Source organism: Hemiscyllium ocellatum, chromosome 46 (genome assembly GCF_020745735.1).
Source record: "Hemiscyllium ocellatum isolate sHemOce1 chromosome 46, sHemOce1.pat.X.cur, whole genome shotgun sequence".
NCBI lineage: Eukaryota > Metazoa > Chordata > Chondrichthyes > Orectolobiformes > Hemiscylliidae > Hemiscyllium > Hemiscyllium ocellatum.
The window spans coordinates 2715228-2728854 of record NC_083446.1 but is presented as its reverse complement, the minus strand read 5'-3'; the positions used below and the strand labels follow the sequence as shown (position 1 = coordinate 2728854).

General features: G+C 51.1%; 1 protein-coding gene across 4 annotated transcripts in view; it reads right to left on the bottom strand.

The window, feature by feature from the left end:
* Nucleotides 1-4266: 4266 nt before the first annotated feature.
* map4k2 (mitogen-activated protein kinase kinase kinase kinase 2) overlaps nt 4267-13627 on the bottom strand; it is an 81251-nt gene continuing 71890 nt past the window's right edge. For all 4 annotated transcript variants that reach the window (XM_060855810.1, XM_060855811.1, XM_060855812.1 and 1 more), the window contains 6 exons: nt 12627-12804; nt 11784-11852; nt 10518-10604; nt 7490-7560; nt 5528-5583; nt 4267-4511 (listed from right to left, as the gene is read on the bottom strand). In XM_060855810.1, coding sequence (XP_060711793.1) covers nt 4424-4511; nt 5528-5583; nt 7490-7560; nt 10518-10604; nt 11784-11852; nt 12627-12804 — 549 coding nt within the window. In that variant the 3' untranslated portion in view covers nt 4267-4423. The remainder of the gene's footprint in view (nt 4512-5527; nt 5584-7489; nt 7561-10517; nt 10605-11783; nt 11853-12626; nt 12805-13627) is intronic.

The window sequence follows — 13627 nt, the reverse complement described above, 5'->3', positions numbered from 1 at the left end:
AAATCTTCCAATCCTGGCAACATCCTTTTCTGAAACCTTTTAAGTTTCACATCATCCTTCCTATAGCAGGGAAACCAGAGTTGCACACAATGTTCCAAAAGGGAATTCTTGAGTACAAACTGGAGTGGCGTGGTGGCTCAGTGGTTAGCATTGCTGCCTCACAGCACCAGGAACCCAGGTTCAATTCCAGCCACTGGTGTCTATTTGGATTTTGCACATTCTCCCCATGTCTGCATGGGTTTATTCTGGGTACTCCAGTTTCCTCCCACATTCCAAAGATCTGCAGGTTGGGTGAGTTGGCCGTGCTAAATTGACTTGCAGGGTTCAGGAATGTGAAGGTTTAGTCAGGGGTAAATATGGGATAATAGGGTAAGTGAATGGGTTTGGGAGGGTTACTCTTCGGTGGGTCAGAGTGGACTTGTTGAGCCAAAGGGCCTGTTTCCACACTGTAGGCCTTTTATTATATGCAATTAAAATCGTAGGATCCTTACTGTGTTGAGACTGTCACCCATCTCCTTCTGGAATGTGCCTTTGTAAAGGAAGTCTGGAGAGATGCAGTGGTTTTTGTTGAAGTGTTTCCCGAGCAGCTTTGTGGTGTGGGATTCCGTACTGTACAGTCTGTTCTCGGGTGTGCACCAAGACAGACATCAACTGCTCCTGGAGGATCGTCACCTCAGTGCAAGATGCTCTTTGGTCTGCCCGAACCTTGTTAGTCTTCCAGAACAGAGAGTTTACCTTGACCGAGTATTGCAGACAGCACACTCCAAGGTCCAGGACCATGTGTGAAGGGACCATTTTAAAAAAAATCAAATTAGAATCAGCTTTCTTGTCACATGAGCCCATGAGTACGGGACAGTTACTGCCAAGGTAGAGTGAGAAAAGACCACTCTCTGAGGTCTTCCTGCTGATGGTAAAAAGGGATCCATTCAGTTACTGGACCTTCCCAGTGTCTCCAGTGTATGTAAATATTAGAACTGTATGGGGAAGAGGGGCCTTTGGTGTTTTTGGACAAAGTCACAGTCCACAATGTTTTGTTCATTTACTTGATAAGCAGCTGTACAGAACCGAGTGGGATTGTGACAACGTATATTTACAAAGAGATTTTTTAAGAATGAAGAATATTTTTGAAATAAACAAGTTCCCTACAGTGTAGAAGCAGGCTGTTCTGCCCATTGAGTCCACACCTATCCCCCAGGTGCACTCCCCCTGCACCCTGCCGTGTAACCATGCATTTTCCCTGTCTAATCCACCTAGCCTGCACACTGTGGGCAATTTAGAATATTGCAAGGTTTGTGAAGGTTTGTAGCTCAGGTTAGGGTTAAGGGTGTAGGTGTTGCTCGCAGAGCTGTAGGTTTGATATCCAGATGTTTCATTACCTGGCTAGGTAACATCATCAGTGGGGACCTCCAAGGGAAGCCACTTCAGTTAGAGGTCACCACTGATGATGTTACCTAGCCAGGTAATGAAACTTCTGAATATCAAACCTACAGCTCAGTGAGCAACACCTACACCCTATTTAGAATACTAGATTCCCTACAGTATGGAAACAGGCCCTTCGGCCCAACAGGTCCATACTAACTCTCCGGAGAGTAACCCACCCAGACCCATTCCCCTGTGACTAATGCACCTAACACTACGGGCAATTTATCACAGACAATCCACCCTAACCTACACATCTGTGGACTGTGGGCGGAAACCAGAGCACCCAGGGGAACCCCATGCAGACACAGACTGTGGAAATTTGACACGGTTACCTGAGGCTGGAATCGAAACGAGGTAGAGTTGGGCTGCATTGCTCACTACTGATGGCAGTCAATTCTTTGCGAGAGAAAGAATTTAGAAAAATGAAGAGATAAAAGAAGTAAAAAAAGTGACCTTTTATAAGTTGGTTTTACCTTTTTTTTAAAAGTTCTCCCTTTTAACTCAGTGAGGGAGAACATTCTGAAACGAGACAGTGAGGTCAAATTGGATACCTCTGCTCAGAGGCAGGCTGGTGTGATCATGGGAGGGTGGAACTGAAATGTCCTGGCACAGATCTCGCACCTTTTACGATTGGAAATGACCTGCAGACTTTTTTGAGACTGAAATGGGGATTGAAAGAAGTGCTGAGTGGAGGAGCGAGGGTGTGTGACAGCGAGCAGGATGCCGGTGAGGTGTTCTCTCCCGTTCAGAGGGAAGGGAACAGACCTGATGAGGTTTCTGGGATGTCGCTGAGGTGGGCCTTGCTTGTCTAAGGCATGTCGGAATGACTCTGGCTGAATGGAATGACTGTTTCGAGGACGGGGCCAAGTTTCAGCTGCACGTGGCAGGGAGACGGGGAAACCTGTTGGAAAGCTGGCACTCTGTGAACTGTCACTATTGCGCTGAGGAACGAGGCAGAAATGAGCACGATGTGTTACCCACTTCCTTTCTATCTTGACCCTATCAGAGTGAAGTTGCCTGGTTTTTAGTTTATGCAAAACTGGGCAGTTAACTGTCAGCCATCATTTCACTGGTGCATTTTGAGAGACCTAAAGACATGAGAGCTGTACAGGACACACAAACTAGGTGCAGGAGGAGGCCATTCGGCCCTTCGAACAGTACCACCATTCAATCTGAACATGGCTGATCATGCAATCTGGGTTTCTCTGAGTGAAGAAACTCTTCCTCATCTCACTCCTGAGTGGCTCACCCCTTATTCTAAGACTGTGACCCGTAGTTCTTGACTTCCCCGTCAGGAACATTCTTCCTGCATCTCGGCTGCCCACTCCCATCCCACTTCCACAGATTCACTCCCCTCGGAGTGGTCCCAGACTGTCCCACAAGGGCTAAGAACCTCTCCTTGTGTGCACTGTCAAACCCTCTCAGGGAGCTTGTAATCTCTGTGACAGCTTTAACAATGAGACCACTCACCAACCAATCTGCACACTCCTCTGGTTCAGTGTCATGGGGTCTCTGAATCGTACTCATCAGTGCAATCCTGTTCAGGGGTGGAACCTTAAAGATCTGGTAGGTATGAATGTTTCCTGTTCTTATAAACAAGTACTTGCCATTGTCCTGCATTGGGTTCCAACTTGTGTACAAAGCAACTATGTGAGTGGGTGTAGGAACGGGACCCGTTTGTGACTACGCGGGTGGGCGTGGGAACGGGACCCGTCTGTGACTACGCGGGTGGGCGTGGGAACGGGACCCGTCTGTGACTACGCGGGTGGGCGTGGGAACGGGACCCGTCTGTGACTACGCGGGTGGGCGTGGGAACGGGACCCGTCTGTGACTACGCGGGTGGGCGTGGGAACGGGACCCGTCTGTGACTACGCGGGTGGGCGTGGGAACGGGACCCGTCTGTGACTACGCGGGTGGGTGCCTGTACAAAGTTACCCTGCCTTCCTTTGTCAAACCTTTCATCCCACACTCACCAGAAATACCAAAGTGCTTTTATGCACCAATATTCAAGTTCAGTACCACCTCACGCCTATTCCTTTAGTTAGGTGTATTCAGTATCTGTTAACTTGTATTTGACATGTGCTGATCATGAGTTTGTTGGCTAAGTGAAGGTTCTGAAATGGGGAATCTTACTCTTTGATTCAATCTGTCACTCACCCTGTTGATTGAAGAAGCCAGTGATACTTGGGCCTGAACATACTGGGAAACGTAGACCTCCGCTGATGACTGTAAAGTAAGGAGCGGCAAGGCTGCAGGAGGTTGCAGAGGTCGAGATGTACAGCATGGAAACAGGCCCTTCGGCCCAACCTATCCATGCTGACTAGATACCCTAAACTGATCGACTCCCATTTGCCAGCACTTTGCCCATACCCCTGTAAACCCTTCCTATTCATCTCCCATCCAAATGCCTTTTCAATGTTGTCATTGTACCAGCCTCCACCACTTCCTCTGGCAGCTTATTCCACACACACACACCACCCTCTGTGTGAAAAAGTTGTCCCTTAGGTCACTTTTATATCTTCCCCACTTACCTAGGTTCTCTAATTATGCACTTCCCCACCCCACCTTGTCTATTCCCCTCATTTATGCCCCTTATGATTTTATAAACCTCTACAAGGTCACCCCTCAGCCTCCGACACTCCAGGGAACACAGCCCCAGCCTATCCAGCCTCTCCCTGTAGCTCAAACCCTCCAATTTCGGCAACGCCCTTTTCTGCACGTTTTCAAGTTTCACAACATCCTTCCTACAGTAAGGGAAAGCAGAATTGAAGGCGGTAGATGAACTGGGAGAGAAAGATAATCTCGTTCGGAACAGGCTGTAACTGAGCCAAGACAAGTGCCCCATCAGAAAATCAACTTACAATTTAATCCACACACAACTTAAATAATACTTAACAAAAGGCTCTGTTATTTCCCCCCGCCCCCACCTGCTGTCTTCCTGAGGTTTCCACTGCTCTTGTCTGGAGTTCTGCACATGCTGCCTGTATCCTCAGCCCCAGTGTCAGTAGGTGCTCTCGTGACCAGTCAGGATGTAGAGGTTGCTTTGGGCTGTGGGTTTTTCTGTGGGGGTACTCTCCAGAATGATATCCCTGCAGACAATGACACGGCGCAAACATTAGGCAGCAGAAAGCGAGATGTACAGCCGACCAGACACTCCAACCCAATCTAGTCCCACCTGCCAGCACCCGGCCCATATCTCTCTAAACCCTTCCTATTCATATCCCCATCCAAACGCCTCTTAAATATTCCAATTGTACCAGCCTCCACCACATCCTCTGGCAGCTCATTCCATACACGTACCACCCTCTGTGTGAAAAAGGGTTGGAATCCCTGCATCCCCTCACTATGGATACTCAGCCTGTCTTTTACTCACCGCCCATCTCTTCACTTTATCGCCCATTTCCCCATTTAGCAACCCCAGCACTGAGTAGTTGATGCTGAGCCGGTGGAAGTTTACTCACCGATGACCCTTTGTGATAGTTTAAGGCATCTGGTCCGGAACTGCAGTGTAGTAACGGTGCAGAATAGTTACAGTGCCCTCTGGCAGCTCTATCCTCTCATGCAGATCCTCCCCCCGCTCTCCAGCACCCGACCCCCGCACAGTATCCAAGTAACCTTCCAGTGCCCTTGGGATTGCTTTGGTTTTGTCTTGTTTCGAGCTAGCGCGTTCCCTCAGGTCTGGAGTCACACACAGGCCAAACCCCCGTTGGAGGAGAAACTGTTTTCCCCCCTCACCCGTCTGCCTCACCCCCCTCATCTCCGGCAGTTAAGATTGATCCTGGGTGGGTGGGCAGTTACCAGGAGATGGACTGCCGATGTTCATGTCTCCTCTGAAACGGCTGGTGTTCCCCCACCCCAACCCACTTCTAGCTTCCCCCACCCACTTCTAGCTCCCCCCCCAAGGTGGAACTTTGGACGTTTTTGTGAGATGGTCTAACCCTGGGTGGCATTACTGTCCCTCCCTAATCCTGCACGCTTCGGCAGGCGAAGTGTTCTCTCCGCTGATCGACTGCGGTAGGCACCACGTCGGACCCACAGTCGCCCGTCTGCATTGCCTCAGTTAAGCACCCCTCCCTGGGGGGCCGGGACTGAACCAGCTGCTCACCTCTGGGTACCCAGTACACGGAACATTCTCGTCTCATCTGTTATCTCCTGGGTAATCTGCAGAAGGCAATTGGAAAGATGTGCATTAGTCTCCCACCCCCATTCACAGCATTGCCAGCCTATTGTTGAAGGAAACATACCTGCATTTCCATATCGCCCTTTGGAGTGAGGTGAAACATTTGACATGTATTGGGGCGGCTCAGTGGTCAGCCCCGCTGCCTCTCAGTGCCGTAGATCTGGGTTCAAATCCAGCCTCTGGCGCATTATTGGAACAATATTATTAAACTGGAGATGGTTCAGAAGAGATTGGCTGGGTATGGAAAATTTACGAGGGTTTGATTCCACCCTCGGGTGACTGTCTGTCTGGAGTTTGCACATTCCCCCAGTGTCTGTGTGGGTTTTCTCCGGTTTCCTCCCACAGTCCAAAGATGTGCAGGTTAGAGTGGATTGGCCATGGGAAATTATCCCATAGTGCCCAGGGATGTGCAGGTTAGGGTGGATTGGCCATGGGAAATTGTCCCATAGTGCCCAGGGATGTGCAGGTTAGGGTGGATTGGCCGTGGGAAATTGTCCCATAGTGCCCAGGGATGTGCAGGTTAGGGTGGATTGGCCATGGGAAATTATCCCATAGTGCCCAGGGATGTGCAGGTTAGGGTGGATTGGCCATGGGAAATTGTCCCATAGTGCCCAGGGATGTGCAGGTTAGGGTGGATTGGCCATGGGAAATTGTCCCATAGTGCCCAGGGATGTGCAGGTTAGGGTGGATTAATCTGGGGTACATGTAGACTATTAGGATAGGGGGAGATAGGTCTAGGTGGGTTACTCTTTGGAGGGTCGGTGTGGGCTTGTTGGACCACATGGCCTGTTTCCACACTGTGTAGGGATTCTATGTATGGAATCTGGGCTTGTGAACTTCTGTCATGGATAGTTTTGGGAAGTTGTTTGTTTTGAGCTTTTCCTAAACTATCTGCTGTATTTTATTTAACATCCAGACCAACTGTAATCCTGCCTCAACTCTTAATATCCCACTGAACTGGCTCCCAGTTTTGCTATTTTGAAATAAATGGTCATGGGATTTGGATGTCACCAGCATTTATTGCCCATCTGTATAGCCCAGAGGGCTACATTGCTGTGTGGATTGGAGTCATGTGTGGGCCAGGCCAGGTGAGGATGGCAGATTTCCTTCCCTGAAGGGCAGGAGTGACCCAGGTAGGTTTCATCGTTCTACATCAGTCTCTTTATTCCAGAGTTTGGGAGAGGATTTGTAGCTCGGGTGCTCGTTGTTGTGGTTCTGTTCGCTGAGCTGGGAGTTTTTGCAACAAAAACTCCCAGCTCGGCGAACAGAACCACTTTATTCCAGATTTTTTTGTAGTAGTTAACTCCAATCTGGCCACAGTTTGTGTGAAGATTTGTAGCTCGGGTCCTGGCTGTGATAGTTGTGGGTATGTTCACTGAACTGGGACGTTGGTGTGCAGATCTTTCGTCCCCTGTCTCAGTGACATCTTCAGGGCTTCGGAGCCTCCTGTGAAGCTGTTCTCTCTCTTCTGGAATTTTATTTGGTTCCCTTTCTGCTGTTTCCGGTTGTTCGTTGTAGTGGCCGGTATATTGGGTGTGCCGTGGTGGGATTTGAACTTACAATCCCAGAACGTTGGGGTTCTGGGTCACGAGTCCAGTGACATTACCATTATATCACCACCTTTTCCCCTCCATGCCCAAATACCCCATATAGTGAGCTGGTCACCCCTCAGCCTGCAGCGCTCTGGGGAATGTACACAAACAAACCTTCACAGCACTAACCCATATCCATTTCTTCTTTGTTGTTTGGAACGTTAGAATGTTTTCGGTCACTAACGCACTGTTTCTCATCATGTTCTCGGGCAGGACATGAGCAAAGTCAGAAGGACCCAGAGCGTTTGTTTTACTGCACCTCCCCTCCCCCTCTGCTGAAGTTTCAGGACATTACCTCATTCGAGTGAAGGCTCTGGCCTTGCATCCCGTGTCTCCAGAACGCTAGGACGCTGTCCTGCAGGCAGACTGCACAAATGGAAAACAGTGGTGTCAGTAAGCACACAGTGCCTCCCCCACCTCCCCCAACCCTGGCCTTGCTCCGATTCCAAAACACAGCCCACAGAAGTACAGCACAGAAACGGACCCAACTCCTTCATGGGGAGGGGGAGTCAGACTTAGAGGGCATTGGTTTAGGGTGAGGGGGAAAGATATTAAGGGGCAACTTTTTCACGCAGAGGGTGGAATGAGCTGCCAGAGGAGGTGGTGGAGGTTCGTACAATTACAACATTTAAAAGGCACCTGGATGGGTATATGAATAGGAAGGGTTTGGAGGGATATGGGCCGGGTGCTGGCAGGTGGGACTAGATGAGATTGGGATATCTGGTCGGGCGATTTAAGCTGGGAATGCCGTTGATTTTAAATCACAAGCCCAGGACAGAATTATAGGGGCATAGGTTAAATATGAGAGTGGGGAACGATATAAAAGGGACCTGAGGGACAGCTTTTCAACGCAGAGTGTTGTGTATGGAATGAGCTGCCGGAGGCAGTGGTGGAGAGAGACAGAAAGAACTGCAGATGCTGGAATCTGAATGGACAAACAGGAGGCTGGAGGAACACAGCAAGGCCAGGCAGCATCAGGAGGTGGAGAAGTCAACATTTCAGGTAGAACCCTTCTTCAGGAGTCTAGAAAGTGACAGGTACAATGACAGCATTTAAAAGGCACCTGGATGGGTATATGAATAGGAAGCGTTTAGACGGGTATGGGCCAAGTGCTGGCAAATGGGACTCGATGAGGTTGGGATATCTGGGCGGGTTGGGCTGAAGGGACTGTCTTAATACCATGACTCTGTGACCGAGTCAGTCAAACAGCAGCCTATTCGAACAGTGTCTGCCCTACGCCACCTGGGTCCCAATGAGCAGTTTTGACAGCAGGGTGAGTTTCGCAGCAAACGTCAGTCAGTGGGGCAAAAATGGGAATTAGGGAGAGACTCCGCAGGTCTGTCAGCATCCCGAAACATTACTCCTGAACAGGATTCCTGAAGAAGGGCTAATGTCTGAAACGTCAAATCTCCTGCACCTTGGATACTGCCTGACCTGCTGCGCTTTTCCAGCAACACATTTTTCAGCTCTGATCTCCAGCATCTGCAGACCTCATTTTCTCCTAGTGTAAGGGGAGGGGAAAATACATAAACAGGGGATTCGGAATCTCCTCAGCATAAAAAGCTAAAAATAGTTTAGTGAAACAGTTGGAAGGGGAGCTGGAAGATTCCAAATCCCTGTCTCTAAAGACAGTTGGGAGTATTAGTGGAGACTGTGTGCTCCTGCTCTGCATGGGAATATAGCTGTGGAGGAGGGGCAGGTGGTCTGGATTTACCGTGTGACCAGGGGAATGGGCGGCAGAGACTTCTCAATCTTGAGTGGGAAGAACAAAGAACAACAAACCACCAGACTAGGCCCTCCAAGCCTGCGCAGAGCCATTCTGCCCTTCCATACTAAAACTGTCTCCCCTTACAGGATCCGTATCGCTCTGTTCCCTCCCTATTCATGTCTCCATCTGGGTGTTTCTTGAAGGTTTCCACCTCTGGCAGTGAGTTCTTTATGAACAGATCCCATCAGGACAGTGCAGTGACAGTTAGAGTGAGGAGAGGGCACTTACCACCCTTTTGAGTGATTAAACTTGCCTTGCACATCTCTTTTTAACATCCCCCTTCGCACCTTGAACCCATGTCCCCTAGTAACTGACCCCTCCCACCCTGGGAAAAAGCCTCCTATTTCCCCTCTACCTATGCTGTTCACAATCTTATAAACCTCTGTCATTGCGTTCCAATGAAATCAAACCCAATCTATCCAACCTTTCTTCATAGCTAAAAGCCCCCCCCCATATCAGGGCAACATCCTGGGAAGTGTTTTCTGTCCCCTCTCCAAAGCGTCCATATCCTTCTGACAGTGTGGTGACCAGAACTGTACACAATATTCCAAGTGTGGCCTCACTAAAGTTCTACAAAGCTGCAGCGTAACCTGCCTATCCTTATACTCAATGCCCCTTCCCATGAAGGCAGTCAGCAATACACTATAAGGTTATTGGAGGCAGATGAGTGCACTGGGGATACAGAACTCTTGTTACAGCTGCCCCTCCCACTCATCCATTTACACTTCCTGCAGACACATCATCGAAGACCCCTCCCACCCCGGTAACACTCTTCCTTTCTGTAGAAGATACAGAAGCCTAAACACACCCACCAACTGGTTCAGGAACAACTTCTTAGCTGCTGTTATCAGACTCTGTATGGACCTGTCTGACTTCAAATAATGCTGATCTTGCTCTGCCCACCGCCTGTGCAGCCTAACCTTGTGTGCCTCGCTGTGTCTCAGCACACTATGTCCTTGTATGCTATGGTCTGCCTGTACTGCTTGTAAAACAAAGCTTTTCACTGTACTCGGGTACACGTGACTACAATAAATCAAATCAAATGAAACAAAACGTGACTCCACGTGGTTTTGGAACTTTGGAAGGAAGGAGGTGGTGGCATTGGAGATTGTCCAGAGCGGTGTCAGTCCCTGGGGTGAAGGGAGCTGTCCTGTGATAAGCGACCCAATCAGTGGGGTCAATATTCTCTGGAGTTTAGGAGAGGGGGAAGCAATCAAGTTGGGACGGATGAGATTGGGAAGGAGCTCAGACAGGGTAGAGGCTGACAGATTGTTTCTTCCGAGCTCAGGGAGGGGCGGGGGACTTAGAAATGGGGAGGGGGGGTGGTCATTGAGGACTGAGGTGAGGGGGCATCTCACTCAGGGCACGGTGAATCTCTGGTACCCTCCCGCCAGCCCATTGTGTCTCCACAGCGAAATATATCAGAAGCTGGGGTCAGAAAGACTGATTGTCCGTCTCTTGGGAAAGTGGGGGAAGGGGCTGAAAGGTGGGACAGGAACCCAAGGTCAGGCATGGACGGAGGAGCAGAGTGGCAGTGGCCTGCAGTCACACTCACCAACGGTCTGGACGCAGAATCGAAAGCTCAGCTCAGGTGCCATGCTGTCCCGCGGCTCTCCCTGTAAACTCACAATCTTCACACAATCTGAAAATCACCAGAGATAGTCAGTCAGGGAGGTACCCTGTTACAGCAGCAACTGTCGCTACCTCAGCACCCTCCACCCTCCCCCCTGCAGCTTCACAGCAACCACAGAACCACCGTTTCCCCTGAACTTCACCTTCAGCATTGAAACGAAGGAGGCGCAGCGAGACCCCACACTCAGCGACTGATCCTGCTCATCTGTGTTTCCCTCATGTTGGTCGAGGGATGAATGTTGACCTCAGGACCCTGGGGAGAAGTCCCCACCCCCACTCTCTTCTTCCAATAGTGGTGAAGGGATCTTTTAATCTTTTACCCCCCCCGTGCCAACACCTCACCCACGCCCTCAGCGCTGATCTACCCACAATGTGCCTTCCCTCAGCGCTAGCACTCCCTCAGCACTGACCCACCCACAATGTGCCTTCCCTCAGCGCTGACCCTCCGACAGTGCAGCACTCCCTCAGCACTGACCCACCCACAATGCGCATTCCCTCAGCGCTGACCCTCCGACAGTGCGGCGCTCCCTCAGCGCTGACCCTCCGACAGTGCGGCCTAACTGCCATGCCTCAGCAAAGGGAAGCCTTTGCTGGATAACACCCAGTGCTATTATCACTGAGGACTATTAATCCAGAGACCAAGGTCATGTTCTGGAGAGCCAGGTTTGAATCCCACCTCGGCAGAAGGTGGAATTAGATTCAATAAAAAAAGCCTGGAATTAAGCGTCTAATGATGACCCTGGATCCATTGCCAATTGTCGGGTAAACCCATCTGGTTCAGAATGCCCTTCAGGGAAGGGAAGTGCCACCTTTACCCAGTCGGGCCTACACGTGACTCCAGACCCACAGCACTGGGGTTGACTCTGGGCAATTAGGGATGGACAATGAATGCTAGGACTAGTCATAGAGTCATACAGATGTACAGCAGGGAAACAGACGCTTTTGGCCCAACTTGTCCATGCTGACCCAGATATCCCAACCCAATCTAGTCCCACCTGCCAGCACCCAGCCCATATCCCTCCAAACCCTTCCTATTCATATACCCATCCAAATGCCTCTTAAATGTAATTGTACCAGCCTCCACCACATCCTCTGGCCAGCGATACTGTCAGGCCCATGAATGACTGAAAAAAAGCTGACGAGTTCAATGTTCGCTATGAAAGATTACACTTGGATTTGGCGAACTCACTGTCAACACAGACAAGGACATTGTCCCGATCGAGCTGTGAAACATGACTGGCATTCATCAAGGATGTCTCTGCACAAACAAATAAAACAGAGAGCCCGCACAAAGTTAGTTACAGAGTAATGTTCCCTCTACACTGTCCCCACATCAAACACTCGCAGGATAAGAAACCATAGCCCCTCCCTATCTCTGTAACACCCCTCAAGCCTCTACACCCCCTCCCTATTTCTAACCCCCCCCTCCAGCCCCTACACCCCCGCCCTATCTCTGTAACCCCCCCTCCAGCCCCTACACCCCCTCCCTATCTCTGTCACCCCCTCCAGCCCCTACACCCCCTCCCTATCTCTGTAACTCCCTCCAGTCCCTACACCCCCTCCCTATCTCTGTAACTCCCTCCAGCCCCTACACCCCCCTCCCTATCTCTGTAACTCCCTCCAGCCCCTACACCCCCTCCCTATTTCTAACACCCCTCCAGCCTCTACACCCCCTCCATATTTCTGTGTCACCCCCTCCAGCCCCTACACCCCCTCCCTATCTCTGTCACCCCCCACAGCCCCTACACCCCCTCCCTATCTCTGTCACCCCCCTCCAGCCCCTACACCCCCTCCCTATCTCTGTCACCCCCCTCCAGCCCCTACACCCCCTCCCTATCTCTGTCACCCTCCTCCAGCCTGCTCCCTGTGACCCTCCGTCTGTTTGACAGGGGTCTGTCCTGGTATTTCCTGCCACGGTTCCCTGACAGAGATGTTGACACCGTCCTGTCGTGTGTAGGACCGGCGGGAGGGTCACCGTCGGTGTCTACGGTGCCAACCCCGGCTGCTTTTGTGTGTTTCCCGGTGCCCATACCTGGCCGTGCCTCCGGGCCGAGCGATCCCGTGGCGTTGAGCTGAATGGTGTCAAACTGCAGGACCTGGCCGGGCTGGCTGGGAGCACGGACGCCCAGACACACTTGTGGGTACTCCTCACCCGGGAAGACCAGCAGCTCGAAGATTTGCAGAGGGTTCGGGAGCGTGAGGCTGACTTGCTGGATGAAGAATCGAGAGAAAAAGAAACAGGAGTCAGCCCACTGGCTCCCAGCGAGGACAGGGAGAGGGCTCACTGGAGCCTGCTCTCAGGAGAAACTCAACAATATCAACTTCCTCACGGCAACGCCAATTTCTATTTCAGTTTGGAACCTCCTGTCTTGTTGGACAAAGCCTGAACGAAAGGTCCTATCAGTCAGTGGGGGAGGGGAAAGAGCAGGAGTGGGTCATTACAGTTCCTGCAGCCCTTCCAGTAGTGCCCGCTACCTCAGCGCTGTCCCTCCAACAGCGCCCGCTCCCTCAGCGCTGTTCCTCCGACAGCGCCCGCTCCCTCAGCGCTGACCCTCCGACAGTGCAGCACTCCCTCAGCATAGCACCTCTGACAGCGCCCGCTCCCTCAGCGCTGACCCTCCGACATTGCAGCACTCCCTCAGCATGGCACCTCCGACAGTGCCCGCTCCCTCAGCACTAACATTAAGAATGACAGCCTGGCTTAAGGAGCAGGTAGATATATTGATGGGATGACAATGATGAGAACATGATGGGGGAAGGCTGGTACAGCCGCAAAAAAGCACTGGGGCGTGTGACCTTGCTCTGTGGTGTAAATTGTCCAATCCCTCTTGGGGAAATTGGCCTGGTCTTTGCCCAAAATTGTCGACACCCATTTGGCTGGCTGGATATTCGCCCATCGGGGTTTTGCAGCACAGTGTTCCAGCCGTCCCAACATGCTGTGAGCCCTCTGTAAATAATCTCAACACTGGTACAGGCCTCCCCCTCCAGCCTCTCTTTCTGAACCCAGTGAAGAATGAGCAAGGACATGGGTGT